The 17358-nt window shown below is 42.8% G+C and overlaps 1 protein-coding gene across 1 annotated transcript in view; it reads left to right on the top strand.

The window, feature by feature from the left end:
* GCLM (glutamate-cysteine ligase modifier subunit) overlaps positions 1 to 17358 on the top strand; it is a 52477-nt gene that overhangs the window by 4105 nt on the left and 31014 nt on the right. Inside the window, exon 2 of the mRNA XM_089677300.1 lies at positions 14169 to 14234. Coding sequence (XP_089533426.1) covers positions 14169 to 14234 — 66 coding nt within the window. The remainder of the gene's footprint in view (positions 1 to 14168; positions 14235 to 17358) is intronic.

The following is a 17358-nucleotide window of genomic DNA, read 5'->3' on the forward strand; positions in this document are numbered from 1 at the left end:
ACAGACTTCAATGCAGACTCTTCAGAAAACGCATGTAGTGCGGTTTTGATGTGTTTTCATGCATTTTGCATTTTTAATCTGCTCAGTAACAAGTTGGCCAAAAAATTAAAAAAAATGCAAAACACATAAAAAAAAATGTCAAAAACGCAAAGCGGGTAAAACGCAAACTGCATTGGTGTGAACCAGTCCTCAAATGCATTGAAAACGCATAAAAAAACACGTATGTGTTGCGTATTTGATGCATTTTGATTTTTTAATCCAGCAACAAGTTGGCCCAAAAAAAATAAATTGAAAAATGGCTCAAAAAACGAGTCAAAAACGCATGTGCAAGAACTCAAAATGCACTGCAAAACAGACAAGACGCAAACTGCATTGGTGTGAAACAGACCTGAAATGCATTCAAAATACATAAAAAATTCATGTGCTGCGTTTTTGATGAGTTTTGGATACTTTTTGCATTTTTAATCTGCCCAGCAACAAGTTGGCCCAAAAAAAATACAAAAAATGCATCAAAAATGCAAAACGAACAAAACGCAAATTGCATTGGTTTGTACCAGGCCTGAAATGCTTTGAAAACGCATCAAAAACATACATGTGTTACGTTTGTGATGCATTCTTAATCTGTCCAGCAATGACGTGACGAAAAAAAAGTAAGAAAAATTACTTAAAATGCACTGCAAAACGGACAAAGCGCAAACTGCACTGGTGTGAAACAGACATTAAATGCATCGAAAATGTAGTGAAAATGCATAAAGAACACATGATTTTTGATTGTGATGTGTTTTTGATGCATTTTGCATTTTTAATCTGCCCAGCAACAAGTTGGCAAAAATGCACCCTAAACGTGGTAAAATCACGGGCTAAATTGCGCATTTTCAGGAGCCTGTCAGCAAAATGCCAATAACACTATTTTCAGCCGATACATTTTGGCCGACAATATATCAGTGCATCTTTTTGCAGGTAAAAAAAATGTGCATTTATTTATTCATTTTTTTTTATTCGGATCCTGTAAAGCAGGGGTGTCAAACTGGTGGTTCTCCAGCTGTTGCGAATCTACAAGTCCCATCATGCCTCTACCTTTGGGAGTCATGCTTGTAACCGTCACTCTTGCAATGCCTCATGGGACTTGTAGTTTGGTAACAGCTGGAGGTCCGCCAGTTTGACACCCGTGCTGTAAAGCATTGCACCTGTGATCATTAGATTGCGGGTGCAGTGTCAGGCTCCTGCAGACTGTCAGTGCAGCTGTCTGCCTGCACCTCATACAGGCTGGAAAATTACTGAATTGCATGAGAAAAGAATGATAAGCCGTCAGCCGCAGTGGTGGACTATAGTTGTAATTTATTCATTTACAGAACTCTGTTAATGAATTTCGTAGCAGGGACCTGCTCAGCCATGCTGTCAGCACGGGGGAAGGGGGGGGGGGGGTAGGGTGCAGGGGCTGCTGCTTTAGTAACATGTTACACCCTGAATATGCAAACATGTAAATGGTAACTGACTGGTTCCAGTAATCATGAGTCACCTAGAAATCCCATGACGCTATGCCTACGTCAGGCAATACCCAGCTCAGGTCCACTACAAGGGAGAATTTTTAGGTTATCTGGAGCTGGACTTTAAAAACTGGAAGAAAGAACCCATAAACATGATCATTTGCCAACTCTGTAAACCAGTTTTTCTCAACCTTTTTTCAGTCAAGGCACCCTGTAAAATTATGGACTGTCCCGGGGCACCCTGTAAAATTATGGAATGTCCCGGGGCACCCTGTAAAATTATGGACTGTCCCGGGGCACCCTGTAAAATTATGGACTGTCCCGGGGCACCCTGTAAAATTATGGACTGTAACATTATGGACAGCCCCGGGGGGGGCACCCTCTAACATTATGGACTGCCCCGGGGGACACCCTGTAAAATAATGGACTGTCCCGGGGGGGGGGGCACCCTGTAAAATTCTGGACTGTCCTGGGGACACCCTGTAAAATTATGGACTGTCCCAGGGGGCACCCTGTAAAATAATGGACTGTCCCGGGGGGCACCCTGTAAAATAATGGTCTGTCCCCAGGGGCAACCTGTAAAATAATGGTCTGTCCCCAGGGGCAACCTGTAAAATAATGGACTGTCCCGGAGCACCCTGTAAAATTATGGACTGTCCCGGGGCACCCTGTAAAATTATGGACTGTCCCGGGGCACCCTGTAAAATTATGGACTGTCCCGGGGCACCCTGTAAAATTATGGACTGTCCCGGGGGACACCCTGTAAAATTATGGACTGTCCCAGGGGGCACCCTGTAAAATTATGGACTGTCCCGGGGGGCACCCTGTAAAATTATGGACTGTCCCGGGGGGCACCCTGTAAAATTATGGACTGTCCCGGGGGGCACCCTGTAAAATTATGGACTGTCCCGGGGGGCACCCTGTAAAATAATGGTCTGTCTCCCGGGGCACCCTGTAAAATTATGGACTGTCCCGGGGCACCCTGTAAAATTATGGACTGTCCTGGGGGGCACCCTGTAAAATTATGGACTGTCCTGGGGGGCACCCTGTAAAATTATGGACTGTCCTGGGGGGCACCCTGTAAAATTATGGACTGTCCCGGGGGGCACCCTGTAAAATTATGGAGTGTCCCGGGGACACCCTGTAAAATAATGGACTGTCCCGGGGGGGGGGGGGCACCCTGTAAAATTCTGGACTGTCCTGGGGACACCCTGTAAAATTATGGACTGTCCCAGGGGGCACCCTGTAAAATAATGGACTGTCCCGGGGGGCACCCTGTAAAATAATGGTCTGTCCCCAGGGGCAACCTGTAAAATAATGGACTGTCCCGGGGCACCCTGTAAAATAATGGACTGTCCCGGGGCACCCTGTAAAATTATGGACTGTCCCAGGGCACCCTGTAAAATTATGGACTGTCCCGGGGGGCACCCTGTAAAATTATGGACTGTCCTGGGGACACCCTGTAAAATTATGGACTGTCCCAGGGGGCACCCTGTAAAATAATGGACTGTCCCGGGGGGCACCCTGTAAAATAATGGTCTGTCCCCAGGGGCAACCTGTAAAATTATGGACTGTCCCGGGGGGCACCCTGTAAAATTATGGACTGTCCCGGGGCACCCTGTAAAATTATGGACTGTCCCGGGGCACCCTGTAAAATAATGGACTGTCCCGGGGGGCACCCTGTAAAATTATGGACTGTCCCGGGGGGCACCCTGTAAAATTATGGACTGTCCCGGGGGGCACCCTGTAAAATTATGGACTGTCCCGGGGGGCACCCTGTAAAATTATGGAGTGTCCCGGGGGGCACCCTATAAAATAATGGAGTGTCCCGGGGGGGCACCCTGTAAAATTATGAGCTGTCTTGAGGCACCTCCTTCTAAAATGTAAAAAAATATTCTAATACTTTTATCTAACGCAGCAACATCCACACATGTAGGACACCCAACATTAGAGGTGATTTATTCTTCCAAAGCAAATGCACTTTTGCACACTGGTACTGACTAGTATTCCAATGTTTCTCTTCTCCCTCAGTTTTTCTCCATCACTGAGCCAATGTGACCCCAGCACTGATGGAGAGGGGCAGGGGAGGGTCAAACTAGGATGCTGTGCAGGCGACATCCCCCTTATCAGCTGATGATGTCATTGGTTGTTGTTGTTTTTACCATTTTCTGTCTATGAGTACTGTCAGAGGCCATTCACTCTCGTCCATTGCATTGTGGTGCTGCATGTTGACATGCATTGTGGTAAGGTAGCCTATTTATTATGAATGGGCTGTAAACACACTACAACACAGGTTTTAATGGACCTGCAGCATTTTGTTAGTACTGTATATCACAGCACATAGGTGGTTTACAGCCTGGGACTGCATGACACTGTATTGTACAATAGTACAGCCCACTAGTGTAATTGAGCCCTAGGTGAGCAAATGATAGTGTGCCTTTATAGATACGTCTGGTGATGTAATCATACAAAGCGGCTATTCGATTGGTTCATTTCATTAACTTATTTTTGAATTATCTCCCTTGGTGTGCAGTAAATGTCGTTTTTTTTTTTTTTTTTTTTTTTTTTTTTTTCCATAGTAGTAATGAGTAACATTCAAATAGATGAAGCAACCTGTGCAGTCATGATGACAAGGCATTTCATTGAGTTACATAATGTCACATGCTGAGACATAAACAAGTTAGACATATGCGTACAAAGATAGTCCTGACATCTCGGGTTTGGTACTTTAGCATCGGGGGTCAGACACTATGGGGTTGATTTGTCAGTTAACCTCCTTAGCGGTCTGATTATTTCAGATTTTTGGTGCTGAAAGCGGTACCATTATTTTGCATGGAAATATGCAGTTTTTTTATTGCAGGCTGTAATTTTTAGGAATAACTCACTGAAATCTGTCCGAACAAGAGTCTATTAAACATCCCGGGTATGATAAAATTCAATAATAATAATAAATAATCATAAAAAATAATAATAATATAATAATAATACATTTAATTCAATAATATAATCAAACCAAAAACACTGAAATTTGAAATAGAGCGCCAAGTTCGCACATTGCTGAGCTCAGTAGCGGAATCGTTTTCAGTGTCTGATGATGAATTTCCCCACGAATCATTATCACTCAATTCTGCAAGTGGTTCTGATTTACTATCGCTGTTCTCTAGCTGATCTAAACCCGCTTTTGACCTAAAGGGACACTTTTTGGACGCCATGGACTTTTCTCAGTTTCCAGGCAGAAAGAACAGACAACATGCAGGCAGGGCACAGGACAAAGCACTAGGGACAAAATGTATGTGAAATGGGTTGAAACAGCAATGTTTTGCTATGTAAAATTTTTTTTGAAAAAAATGACATTTTTTAAAATTTTCAAATTTCCCGCCGCCGCCCGTACGTCCCGACGTCACAGGGACCGGAACACAGAAGCCGGATGCCGGTATCGGCCGGAGGAGATGGTCGGGGACGCTGCAGGGGACACATCGCGGGAGCGCAAGACATGGTAAGCTCTGCAGGGACCCCCAGAGCAGCGCCGCATGGTAAGCCCGAGTGTAGCTCGGGGTTGCCGCTTTTGGCACTGACATTTTACCCCGAGCTACACTCGGGAATACCGCCAGGGAGGTTAATGTAGAAGGCTTTGCTGCGAATCCTTACCTATGCAGTGATACAGAGTTATTTGGTTGGATGGGATGTTACGTGTTTGGTATACAGAAGGAATGTGACATTTAGCTTTCTTTCCCTGACAATGTTTATTAATCATGAAAATAATCCTCATATTTTCTTGTCATGTGCTTTGATAATGTAAATGTCAAAGCTGGATTATTTAGACGGAGGATGAGGGAGTGTTGTTCAACCATGTCTGTTTTTTGGGTTCCATGGCTCTGTCACTGAAACATTGAAACATTCATACTTGTAGAACATCTCATGCTTCCTTCTGAAAATGCTAGTTACCTTTCTTTCTTTGGCTTCATTACCTTCTAACCCTGGAACAAGCATCCAGTCAGTGAAGTCTGGGCACACTTAACACAGCTGAACAAGAGGAAGCCAGTCAATTTCCCCGTTGATGCTGACAGCGAGGATGGCGGAATCACCACTGCTGGCTATTATATTTAGGAGCCATGACACCTATGGCTGCCTGAATACCCTAAGAGTGGCTGCATCCAATAGGGTGCAGTGACTATTCGGCAGAATATTTTCCTCCCGGGTCAATCAATTTCTAACTATTTATGTGAAGCCGAATGGTGCTTGCAGGGCACAGCTCAGATATGGGCCTATTCAACAGGAATCAGCTGAAATTTGAGCTATCTATGACTAGATCTAGACTCTGCCAACTTGTTTTAGAACAAAGTACTTAGTGTTACTAAACCCACAACAGTAAAATCAGTCTGTATATGCAGTAAAGCATGCTTGTTATACTCACTGTGGAATCTAAAGGGTTAATCCTCCGCATTATGTAAAAAGGTTGTTTAATCCTGTCTTCTCTGATCCTCCCCTTCTTCTGTTCTTAGTCCATCTGCTGATAGTACAGACCTCTACGAGTCACTCTGCGAATGCTCAAATTGGTGTGTATTGTTGGAGAGTTTTTTTTTTCTTTGTCTCTGTGTTGATGACATGCACCCTCAGCACTGTCCAGACAGTGGGTCAGGGGTTATGCAGCCTTATAGGACAGTCAGAGCAGAATGAAAACTCCTACAAACTTTAAAGTGTTACTAAACCCGCAACAGTAAAATCAGTCTGTATATGCAGTAAAGCATGCTTGTTATACTCACTGTGGAACCAAAGGAGTTAATCCTCTGCATTGTGTAAAAATGCTGTTTGATCTTGACTTCTCTGATCCTCCCCTTCTTCTAGCATCCCCCTCTTATCTCTTGATAAGACATATGGTGTGGAGTCACTCTGCACATGCTCAGTTTGGTGTGTATTGCTAGAGACTATTTTTTTTTCCTCTTCGGAAAATGCATGTGATCAGCACATGGCCAATCATTACTGTCCAGACAGAGGTCAGGGGGTTTTGCATCCTCCTATAGCAGAAAACCCCTCCTCTTACAAGCTTTAACCAGTGCTCTGCTGAACACTTCTAGAAGTCACAAGACTGCTCTAACTGCTGATGAAAAAAGGTATTTAGCAGTTTATATTTACTAAAATAATTGCATTTCCATGTTCAGTGTACTGTGGAAGACTGGTTATAGTGAATGCAGGGTCCTGGGTTTAGCAATACTTTAACCAGTGCTTGGCTGGACACTGCTAGAAATCACAAGATTGCTATATACTGCAGAAGAGAAAAGGTCTTTAGCCGTTTTTCTAAAACAATTGCATGTCCATGTTCTGTGTACTGTAAAGGACTGGAAATAGTGAATTCAGGGCCTTGCAGGTTAGTAACACTTTAAGCCAATAATATAGCATTACAGCCAGGAAACTAGTATTTTTAAAGCAAGCTGTCAAATGACAAATGACATACACCTATCAGCCATTACATTTTGACCACTGATTGGTAAAGTGAGTAACATTGATTATCTTCTTACAATGGCATCTGAAAGTGGGTGGGATCTAATGCGTATCAAGTGAACATGTTGTGCCTGAACTTGATGTGTTGAAAGCCAAAAAATTGGGCAAGCGTAAACGATTTGAGCAACTTTGACAGGGGTCATATTATAACGACTAGATGACTGGGTCAGAGCAACACCAAAACTGCATCTCTTGTGGGATGTTCCTGGTCTGCAGTGGTCAGGACCTATCAAAAGAGTTCAAGGAAGGAAAACCGGTGACAGGGTCAATGGAAGCCAAGGCTCTGTGATGTGAGGAACGAAGAGTGCCCCGTGTAGTCCAGTTTAATAGAAGAGCTACTGAAGCTCAACTTGCTGAAAATATGAGAGCTGGTTCCAATAGAAGATGTCAGAATGCACAGTGTGTCTCAGTTTGCTGTATATGGGGCCGTATAGCTGCAGACCAGGCAGGATGCCCATGCTGACCCCTGTCCATAGCCAAAATTTCCCACAATGGGCATGTGAGTATCAGAACTGGATCATGGAGCAACAGAAGAAGGTGACATGACATGGTCTGATGAATCATGTTTTCTGTTACATCATAAGGGTAACTGGGTGTGGGTGCAGGTGCAACACTTACCTGGGGAAGAGGTGACTCCAGAGATGCTGTATGGGAAGAAGGCAAGCCAGCAGAGGCAGTATGATGCATTGGGCAGGGTTCTGCTGGGAATTCATCGATCCTGCCATTCATATTGAGGTTATTTTGGAGTCTGTTTTGGCGGCAAAAGGTGAACCTACTCAGTATTATGTTGGAGGCCATAATGTTTGCATCATAGTTAGTCCCATTTAAAAAAAGACACACATCCATCTAGTTCAACCATTAAAAGGGGAAAAATTACACAATCCTATATGCACAGTCCACGCACAGTTTATCCAGAGATGGGCAAAAAAAAAATCCCAATAAAGCATGGTCGAATTTTCCTCCAGTAGGGGAAAAATTCCTTCCTGATCCGCCCCCAAGAGGCAGTTGCATATTCCCTGGATCAACTTTACCTATAAATATTAGTATCGAGTTATATTATGCACATTTTAGGCCTTTTTAAAAACACTCTACTGAGCTGGCCAGTTCTCGAGGGAGTCTATTCGATATTTATTCTGCTCTTACTGTGAAGAAGCCTTTCCGTATTTGGAGATTAAATCTCTTTTCCTCTAGACATAAAGAGTGCCCCCTTGTCCTCTCTGATGACCTTTAAAATGGTTCTAAAAGCTCTAGGTATTTTACCTTAATGTATTCTATGCATGAAGGTAAAAAACCTTCTGTGTGCAGAGGCTCCCCCAGCCCCTCCAATCCTTACCTGAGCCCCCTCTAATTCAGCAACGTTCTCAATAGCCTCTGTTGTCTGGGGACACTTCTTCCTCATTGGCTGAGTCTTATGGACACATAGAGCAGTGGCTTGGGGATGAACACGTAGCATTGCCTCCAGGGCAAGCAGCTTTCCCCGAGGGCACTGCTTGAGCGGGAAGAGCCAGGAGCTCTGTGCAAAATCACTGCACAAAGCAGGTAAGTATAGACAAGTTTTGTTATTTAAAAACAAAAAACAAAGCTTTCATGAATAACTCTACACCAAGTTCATTATATGGACCACTGATGTATTTATACATGTTGATCATATCCCCCCTTAATCTCCTCTTCTCAAGAGAGAATAAATTCAGTTGCTCTAATCTTTCCTCATAGCTGATCTCCTCCATGCCTCTTAACAGTTTAGTTGCCATTCTCTGCACTTTCTCCAGTTCCCCAATGTTCTTTTTGTGAAAAAAAATGCTCTCTCTCTCTCTCCAGTCCATACCTCTCAACACAGGAAAGGATTTTGCTCTACCAGAACACCCAGATCCTTCTCCACCACTGATTCCCCCAGTTGTACCCCCCCTAGTATGTATGATGCATGAATATTCTTAGCCCCCAAGTGCATAACCTTACATTTATCAACATTAAACCTCATTTGCCACATAGTTGCCCAATTAAACAGTGCATTGAGGCCGGCTTGTAAGTTGAAGACATCCTGTAAGGACGTTATTCCACTGCACAGCTTGGTGTCATCTGCAAAGACTGAAATGGTATTTATAATCCCAGACCCTATATAGTTTATAAATATATTAAAAAGTAAGGGTCCCAACACTGAACCTTGGGGTACACCACTGATGACTCTAGACCAATCAGAGTATGAATCATTAACCACTACTCTCTGAATCTGGTCCCTTAGCCAGTTTTCTATCCATGTACAAACTGATTTTTCCAACCCTGTAGACTTTACCTTACACATTAGCCATGTGTGGGGAACTGTGTCAAACGCTTTTGCAAAATCCAAGTATACTATATCCACAACCACACCTTTCTCTAAGGTTTTGCTCATGTCATAAAAAGAAATCAGGTTTTCTGGCTGATCAGTTTTTTTCTCAGTGTGGATTGCCTTTAACATAGAGGGGTGCTCAGGAGCAATCCAGTCATAGTACAGCCTTCCTTGCAAGGACATGCATCTTCAAGTAGAGTTATTGTAAAAATTGTCATTATGGGGGACCATAGTACATGTGTCAGCATTACCTACTCTCATGTTTATGTTGGATTAAAAACCACAATAAAACACTAAAGCATTCAGCTTAGATCACATGTTCTCTGGCTGTCAGTCATTGCTGCTGAGTCTGTTGGTTTTAATCATCAACGAGATAAGAGGATCAAAAGTGCTGGCGCCATTTGTAAATCATTACAAACCATTCATACAAAGATATATTATTTTTTGTTTACAGTAGGTTGATTATTTCTCATAGTATAAAAGGTCTGTGATTCCCCTTACATATTGTAGAAGTTTGCATGGCTGTGTACACAGTGGACAACTCCATGCCACCTTATCTTGAAGTGCTATGTGCTATGGAACAAAATTATCCCACCTGACCAGTAAACCGTGGTCATAAATGTACCACCTTCAGGCAGTTTCAACCACTTTTGATTAAGTCAGCATTGAACTTATGATTGAAGGTGGTTGCCTGAAACCTAAGAATCTACCACCCACGGGTTTGATTGCTATCCTGAATTAGATTGCTTGACCTGGGCTATAAATCAATAACTTCAATATGCTTATTAAAGAAAAAATCAAAACTGGACCAGTTTGGTCTAAAGCAATATTGTTTTTTTGCCAGGTTTGATTGGGGTAATTTCAATCCCATCTCCTTGCAGTTGATCAAAACCTCTTTTTTCAAGTTTGCACTCTGGATTTTGTTCCAGCTCAAATGGAAGTCGGTAAGCTTGCTTGAAAGTTTCCACGTGTGTGGCTATACATGTGGAGATATATTCTTACGAAGTATTTGCAAGCTTCACACCGTTTTCTTGAGGCCTTTAACCTCTTGTTGCCCATGTAACACTTATGTGCAGTGACAAAGAAAGTGGGCTTTAACACTAACACACCATACATCTGCACTCATGGGCTGTTTTTTGTGCTGAGAATGTGCCCAATGCACACTCCAAACACCATGACTGAATGGTCAAAGACCACATTTGATTTGCAGTAATGATTGGGAGCCAGTGGGATTGGCTCCTGATTATGTAACCACTGTGCCAGTCAGTCACAGTGGTCACATGATCAAGCAGTCCTTCCTGCCCCCTAGGCATACTAACCCATTTAAAAGATGCCAGGACTGGGTAGAAACAGGTTAAAGAAGTACTGTCACAACTTAAACACCTTTTATTGAATCATTTAGGAGACAAAGTGCAGATGTGTGTCCTTCTGGGAAATAAAAACATATTTCTTATTTGTTTGTTCTGACTCTAGCTCCACCCCAGGCTGAAGCCCAATTTATGGAGGAGCTAAAACCTGCACTGAAGTCTCACACCCTCTCTCAGGTTCTCACTTTGGGGTTTATTTATTAAAGCTGGAGAGTCCAAAATCAGACTCCCTTCTGCATAGAAACCAATCAGCTTCTAACCTCAGCTTGTTCAATGAAGCTTTGGCAATGGAACCTGGAAGCTGATTGGTTTCTATGCAGAAGTGAGTCTGATTTTGGACTCTCCAGCTTTAGTAAATAAACCCCTTTGTGTCCTTTCCATTGGATGTACAAAATGGGGAGATTTACTAAAACGGGTGCACACAAAACCGGGTGCAGCTGTGCACAGTAACCAATACATTTCTCAGTTTTAGGCTCCATTCACACTTGTGCCACTTGTCATGTGATTTTTGGACACAAAATGACAAGTCGCAGCCCAATGTTTTCAGTGGCACTTGTTTGGATCTATGCAACTTAAAGTTGCAGCCACATTGAAAAGGTCCCTGCACTACTTTTGATGTGACTTGAGTGTCAAAGTGTAAAGTCACACTGGAAATTGTGCGACTTTGGAGTCGCTCAAGTTTGAACAGAGCCTTATTGTCAAAGCTTAATTGAACATGCTGAAGTTAGAAGCTGGGTGGTTACTATGCCTGACTGCACCAGGTTCTGTGTGCACCAGTTTTAGTTTATCTCCTCCAAAGTAAATCTCTATCTATTCATAGCCCTGACAGCACTGACAGATCTTTCCTATTGAAGGTGTGGAGGGATGTTTACTATCAGCTAGCAGATAGATCACAGTTAGATCCTGATCCCCAGGATATCTATCAAAGCTAGGTCCCCAAAAAGAGTGTCCAAATGTTAGAAGAGGGGGCATAGAGGCAGAAAAGTGGAACTTATCCTTTTGGGTAAAGTTCAAATTTTAAAAATGCTGGTGAAAGCACAGAAAATGTGGGTATTTGAGTTGCCTACTTGCAGTCATCTCTCCAAGACAGCACAGGAGAGAGAGGTCATGACTACACTCCAGGAGGTAGGAAACACAGGCCTCAGTATTTGTGTTTCCTCCACCAGAGGAGAACGTGTCTTGAGCGCTCCCATTGCAGGGAGAGAGGGTTGCTGCAGCATTGTTGCTGCTGATCTGAACTTCTTGCCCCCCCCCCTTTTTTTTTTCCTTGTCCCTCATTGTAGCTGCATAAGTTAGATATTGGTCTGGGGCTCCCTCCTCTGTTCCAAGATCCATGGGGAACAAGGACGCCCAGTGATCGAGCTCCCCTGATGATGGTGAGACTCCTCTAAAGTTGTCCCCTGAGTGGCAGAACCGGGCAGCACTGCCGGTAGGGGCAGGTCCAGGGGGTGGAGCAAGACTCCTGAGTTTGGTCCTCAGAGTACAGGTGGAGGGGGAGGACGGGATTCCGTGTCCCACATCATGTGAGGTTATTTTTTATTCACATACAGTGTGCCTCTGAACTTGCTAGAACATTTGACTACTCCAGGAAAGTCAATTCCCTAGTACAGCCCCTACCTCAGAGCACATCATAGCTCTCTCCTTTTCTGAAAGTATCTAATTACTCCAACCATGTTGGCCCAGCAACTCTGCCTCTCCCCTAAGCTCTCTGCATATTTTTATGCAGCTACTTGGGGAGATGCTAAGGGTAAATACTATATAGTGTCACCTCCGTGAGAGCTCTGAGTCTGCCAGGGCTACTGACATCACATCCAAGATGGTGGCACCCAGGAGAAGTCTCAGGACTTTTATAAAATGCCCATATTATCTTCCAGTAATCTTGTTGAAATGAATGGTCTAGTGACAAGGTCCATTTCCATAATGAGGATGTAAAACATGGATCTGAAAGGGAACACTGTTACTTTAAACAAACTGCCAGCAGGCTTTCAACCAAGTATTGTTGGAGCTTCTTGATGATTGCTAACAGCTTGTTTAAAGTGACAGCATAATTCCCATTAAGATCTGCCTTTAAAGTGGTTGTAAACCTCAGATATAGAATATGAACAAATCATATCCCTCTATTGTGTGTACTTGTCTCAGTTAAGATCACTAAGTATCATTTCTGTCTGCTGCTTCGATCCTCTGCTATCAGCAGGAATCACATCTGACAAGTTTTCCTGACACCAAGAAAAAAGTGACTGAGCCCAAGGGAGGGATCTCCAGTGCACAGCCTGTGATTGACAGTCTCCGCTCTGTTCTTGTGTGTGGTGTGAAGGCTCTGCAGTGTGTAATCTCAGCTCTTCAAACTCCCCCCCCCCCCCGTTTTCTTAAGGGTCAGACAAGCCTTATAAATCCCAGACTTTGTAGAGAAGACTGCAGATAAACCAATACAAGGAGGATTTGTTTAATCTGTGTATCGCTTGAGGCTAGTCGCTTCACTGGGTGTATGTAAGGGTTTATAACCACGTTAATCTGCCAAGAGTAAGTCTTCAACAATTTGTGCCAAACTGGCTGAAAGCTTTTGGATTCTTTGTAATAACCCACGGTAGACCGATACAGTTCCTATACAGGCTGACTTCTGTATGTACAAAGGCCTACAGTTGGCCATACTCTAGTAGATTTTAAAATAAACGTTTGTGCAAACATTTATATGAAGATTTTCAGTACATTCGATGACTTAGCAAGTTTACCTTTTGAAAGCACTTCAACATTTTGTTTGCTTTAACACTTGATTTTGGAAGGAATGGACTTTCCTAGGTGAAAATCTCGTTCGCTGTTAAAAATTAATTAGTTCGAAAAAAAATTTCCATACTAATCGTTAAGATTTTCTCAGCACTATGGTAGAAAATGAGCAGAAATTTACAGTTTTTTGTCTTAAGAATGTTCATTCTATTTTCTAATTGTTAGTAGTCAAACTAACTTCTACTAGTGTGTAGCCAGCTGAAGAGCTTTGTACTGAAATTGTCTGCTAAGGTCTTTTGCACTCCTTTAACCTCTTGGCGCCAGCCGCACGCAACTGTGCAACCTCCTGGCATCTGGGCCTTGACGCAGAGCGGCTGCACATTTGCGTGCAATTAAGAAAAACATATGTGCTGAGAGCGTGCGCCCTGCGTGCTCCCAGCACACGTCTGGTACTCACGGAAAGGTCCCAATCTCCTCTTTCGATCAGGACCTTTCCCGATCATGAGACCGCTGTGATGGCGAATCACGGCGGTCACATGACCCTAAAACCCTGCCCCGCCTCACGGCTTCTGAAAATCTTAAAGGGCCGGGAGGTGCCGGCGCCAAGGGGGTAAACATCTGTATCTTTGTAAAACCATAGAGATTTTAGCAGAAAATAAGCCTTCTGTATTAATACAATGGTATCCAATAAACATTGACTAATGAGCAGCGTAGTTTTTACAAATACTTTATGAATATTTTATTCTAAAGCAGTTGTTTTCTTTCCAGTTGGGAGATTGCATCAGGATTACACTGAATGAATGGAGCTCGAAGGCCAGCCCAGAACATTTACAGGTAATATTGTTTACACCTGTACTCTTAATCTGGTGAATGAAAAATCCAAGTTGTGTAGTGGTTTCTGTTTAACAGTTTTATAGCCTCATAACCCTGAAGACTGGCCAAAGGCTTTAGCTCTGGTCTCCTTTTTCTCTGGTACCTCACCACCCCTGCAGATATTCACTATGCTTATAATGCCTATATAAAGTTGGCCATACACGGATACACAACCAGCTCAGCAGGGACTGGCTGAATTTCAAGAAGTGTTTGGCAGTCCCTGCCTGACTGAAGTTGATCATTTGATCAGATTCTGTTAGAGAGACATGTTGCAAAACTGTTATCAATTCGTGACTGCGACTGTCAGTGTATTCTGACAGCGGCTGGTGCATCCACCTTGTTCCTGCGAGTGAAGGAATCTGTTAGTGTATGGCTAGCTTAAAGTAAACTCGGTTTGTTATTTAAAAAAAATAAAATAAAAGTTATACTTACCTGCTGTATGCAATGGTAATTCCCTAAGCCGCCTCCTTCTTGGGTCCCCTACTGGCGCTTCAGGCTCCCCCTCTTTCCGGTGCGCCACTATAGGAAGCTGCTTTTTATCGTGACACACCTGCGGGCCCAATTCCGAGGCTCGCTGTCTGTGTCCATAAACAGACAGCTTGGCTCTGCCTTCTGCTTTCTCTTCACAGGATTTGACTGACAGCAGCAGGAGCCAATGGCTCCCACTGCCTTAGCAAAGCCTGTGAGACTCGGGTAAGTGTGTGTGTCTGTGAAAATTAAATCCGTATTTGGTGTGACTACCTTTTTCCTTCAAAACAGCATCAGTTCTTCTAAGTACACACAGTTTTTGAAGGAACTCAGCAGGTAGGTTGTTCCAACATCTTGGAGAACTATCAATCTTGTGCATTGGCCCACTACAGCTATTGTTTCATCAACAGTCCCCACAGCTGGAAATCCTCTGTACCATGGCAGGTATAGAATACAAGTATATTAAACCAGTGCTCATATATTAATGTCTCTTAAAACCATTCAATATCTGTTCCAATCACAAAATCTTCTGCTCTTTTGACTCTCTGATGGACTCCAAACAGCAGGGTAATAACACTCAGAAAAAAGAAAATTATATGGTGCAATATGTAGATACTCCAAAATAAATGTGCTCAAAGTCTTATGAATGGTTCTCAGATTTAATTATTTCACTCATAAATCCATTGTATGTATTCTTACCCTCCACCCAAAAATTATCCTTCTGAAAAAACCCTCTGTTCTTCAGCCTTCTCCCATCAAATCCATTTTTCAAGAATATTCTTCCTCCCTCCAATGTGAGTGTTAGGAGCACCCAAAAGAGAAATGTACGACTAAATCGTGTTATACCACAACACAAATCACTTTCTCACTTATGAACTCACGTTGTGCCTATTTATTTAAGTAGCTGTGATTCTACCACGAGCAAAGTGCCTCACCTGATCATTCCATGCACTTTGCCAAATTCAAAACTATTTATGTGCGTATCTAAATCAATCCCTTCTTCAAATTCCTCCTCCCACTCTGTTCCCACCATATAGCAGCAGGATCCAATAGTTCAGCTCCCCTATGCAAAGATATTAGAGACATTTGTAGTGCAGCAATCCCCATAGAATCAATTCATTTATTAAAATCTGTTCACTTTCAAATGCTTGTATAAACAGATTGATTCTTTGGGGATTGCTACACTATGGATTTCTCTAATATTTTTGCATGGGGGAGCTGAACTATTGTATGAACAGAACTGTTGAAGAAAGTACAACAAAGTATAGCTTTTAGATCCATGTGTCTGGTAAGGTGCATGGAGTGACTACCGGTTGGATATTGGTATTGGATGCACTTTTCACAGGTATATGGTGGGAAACTGGCTTCTTTAAAATGGCCGCCGGAGGTCCGCCTCTTGATTACCATTGGTGCGAGTTCTCCTATATAAGGAAGTCCTGTCCTCTATGGGCGTTACCCTAATGAAGTCACGTGTTGAACGTGACGCAACGCGTCGGTACGTGGGGAGGAGCTTCTGTTAGCGCGGTGATGTCATTTCCGGCGTGGGGGTCATATTGGATCACCCTGTTGTGAATATCCATGCAGTACACCCATAGCATGTGGTAGGAAGCTGAAAAAAAGTCATGGGTAATGTGAGTAGAAACTTTTATCAGAAATTTTTTTATCGGAAATTTGATCTAATAAAACCGGTTGCACTATGGAGGGTCTCTGCTTGTGTCTCACTATGACCATGAGAGGAGCTGGCTGCTAGTCTGGTAAAGGCTGGAGACAAGAGGGGAAATCCTGAGAGGAACCCATTCTGACAGGATCACTTGATCCTCAAAGCGTGCTGGCCCTGTGGGGTCTAAGTAAGGAGGTGAGGGGGCATTTTGGCTGTTAAAGGATTGGCATGTGTGAATCACGCACACTGCACATTATTTTTGCATGAAGAGTGAAGTGGGAGGACCACCACAAAGCATCGCATTATCATTATTATATTTTTTGGACTTTGGAATTGATTATTTGTCCACCAATTTTGTGCACTAGTATGTTTTTTCACAATATTGAATTAAGATTGTATTTGTCACCCTATGCACTGGATATTCCCCATGAGGGAATTCACGCATGACTCTTGTTATTTATTCATTTGTTTATCATCCCGGGTATATATATTTAGGGGATGTGTATCTAGTTTGTGTATTGTAATCACTGATTCACTGAATATTTTTATATATATATTTTTTAGTGTTATTACCGCTACACTGTTTATTTTAATTGACCATTCACTTATTTGGGTATAAGGTTAGTGTCAGCAGCTTTTGAGGGTAGGATTCCATTTAAGCGCAGGAGGTTTATTCGAATTATATAAGGGATGCACTTTTCACAGGTATATAAGGGATGCACAAGGGTTGCATGTCAAATGTGAGTGGTTTTATCACTATGATGATTCATTTTTAAAGTAATAATACATTATATACCTAAGGCTTATTTATGGGTGTGGAGGGTAAGAGTACATACAATGGATTTATGAGTGAAGTAATTAAATGTGCACACCATTAATAAGACTTTGAGCACATTTATTTTGGAGGATCTATATATTGCAGCATATAATTTTCTATTTTTTCCTCATTGATCCTGA

The sequence above is a fragment of the Staurois parvus genome, unplaced genomic scaffold (genome assembly GCF_062004578.1).
Source record: "Staurois parvus isolate SC_StPar_1 unplaced genomic scaffold, SC_StPar_1.0 ptg000183l, whole genome shotgun sequence".
NCBI lineage: Eukaryota > Metazoa > Chordata > Amphibia > Anura > Ranidae > Staurois > Staurois parvus.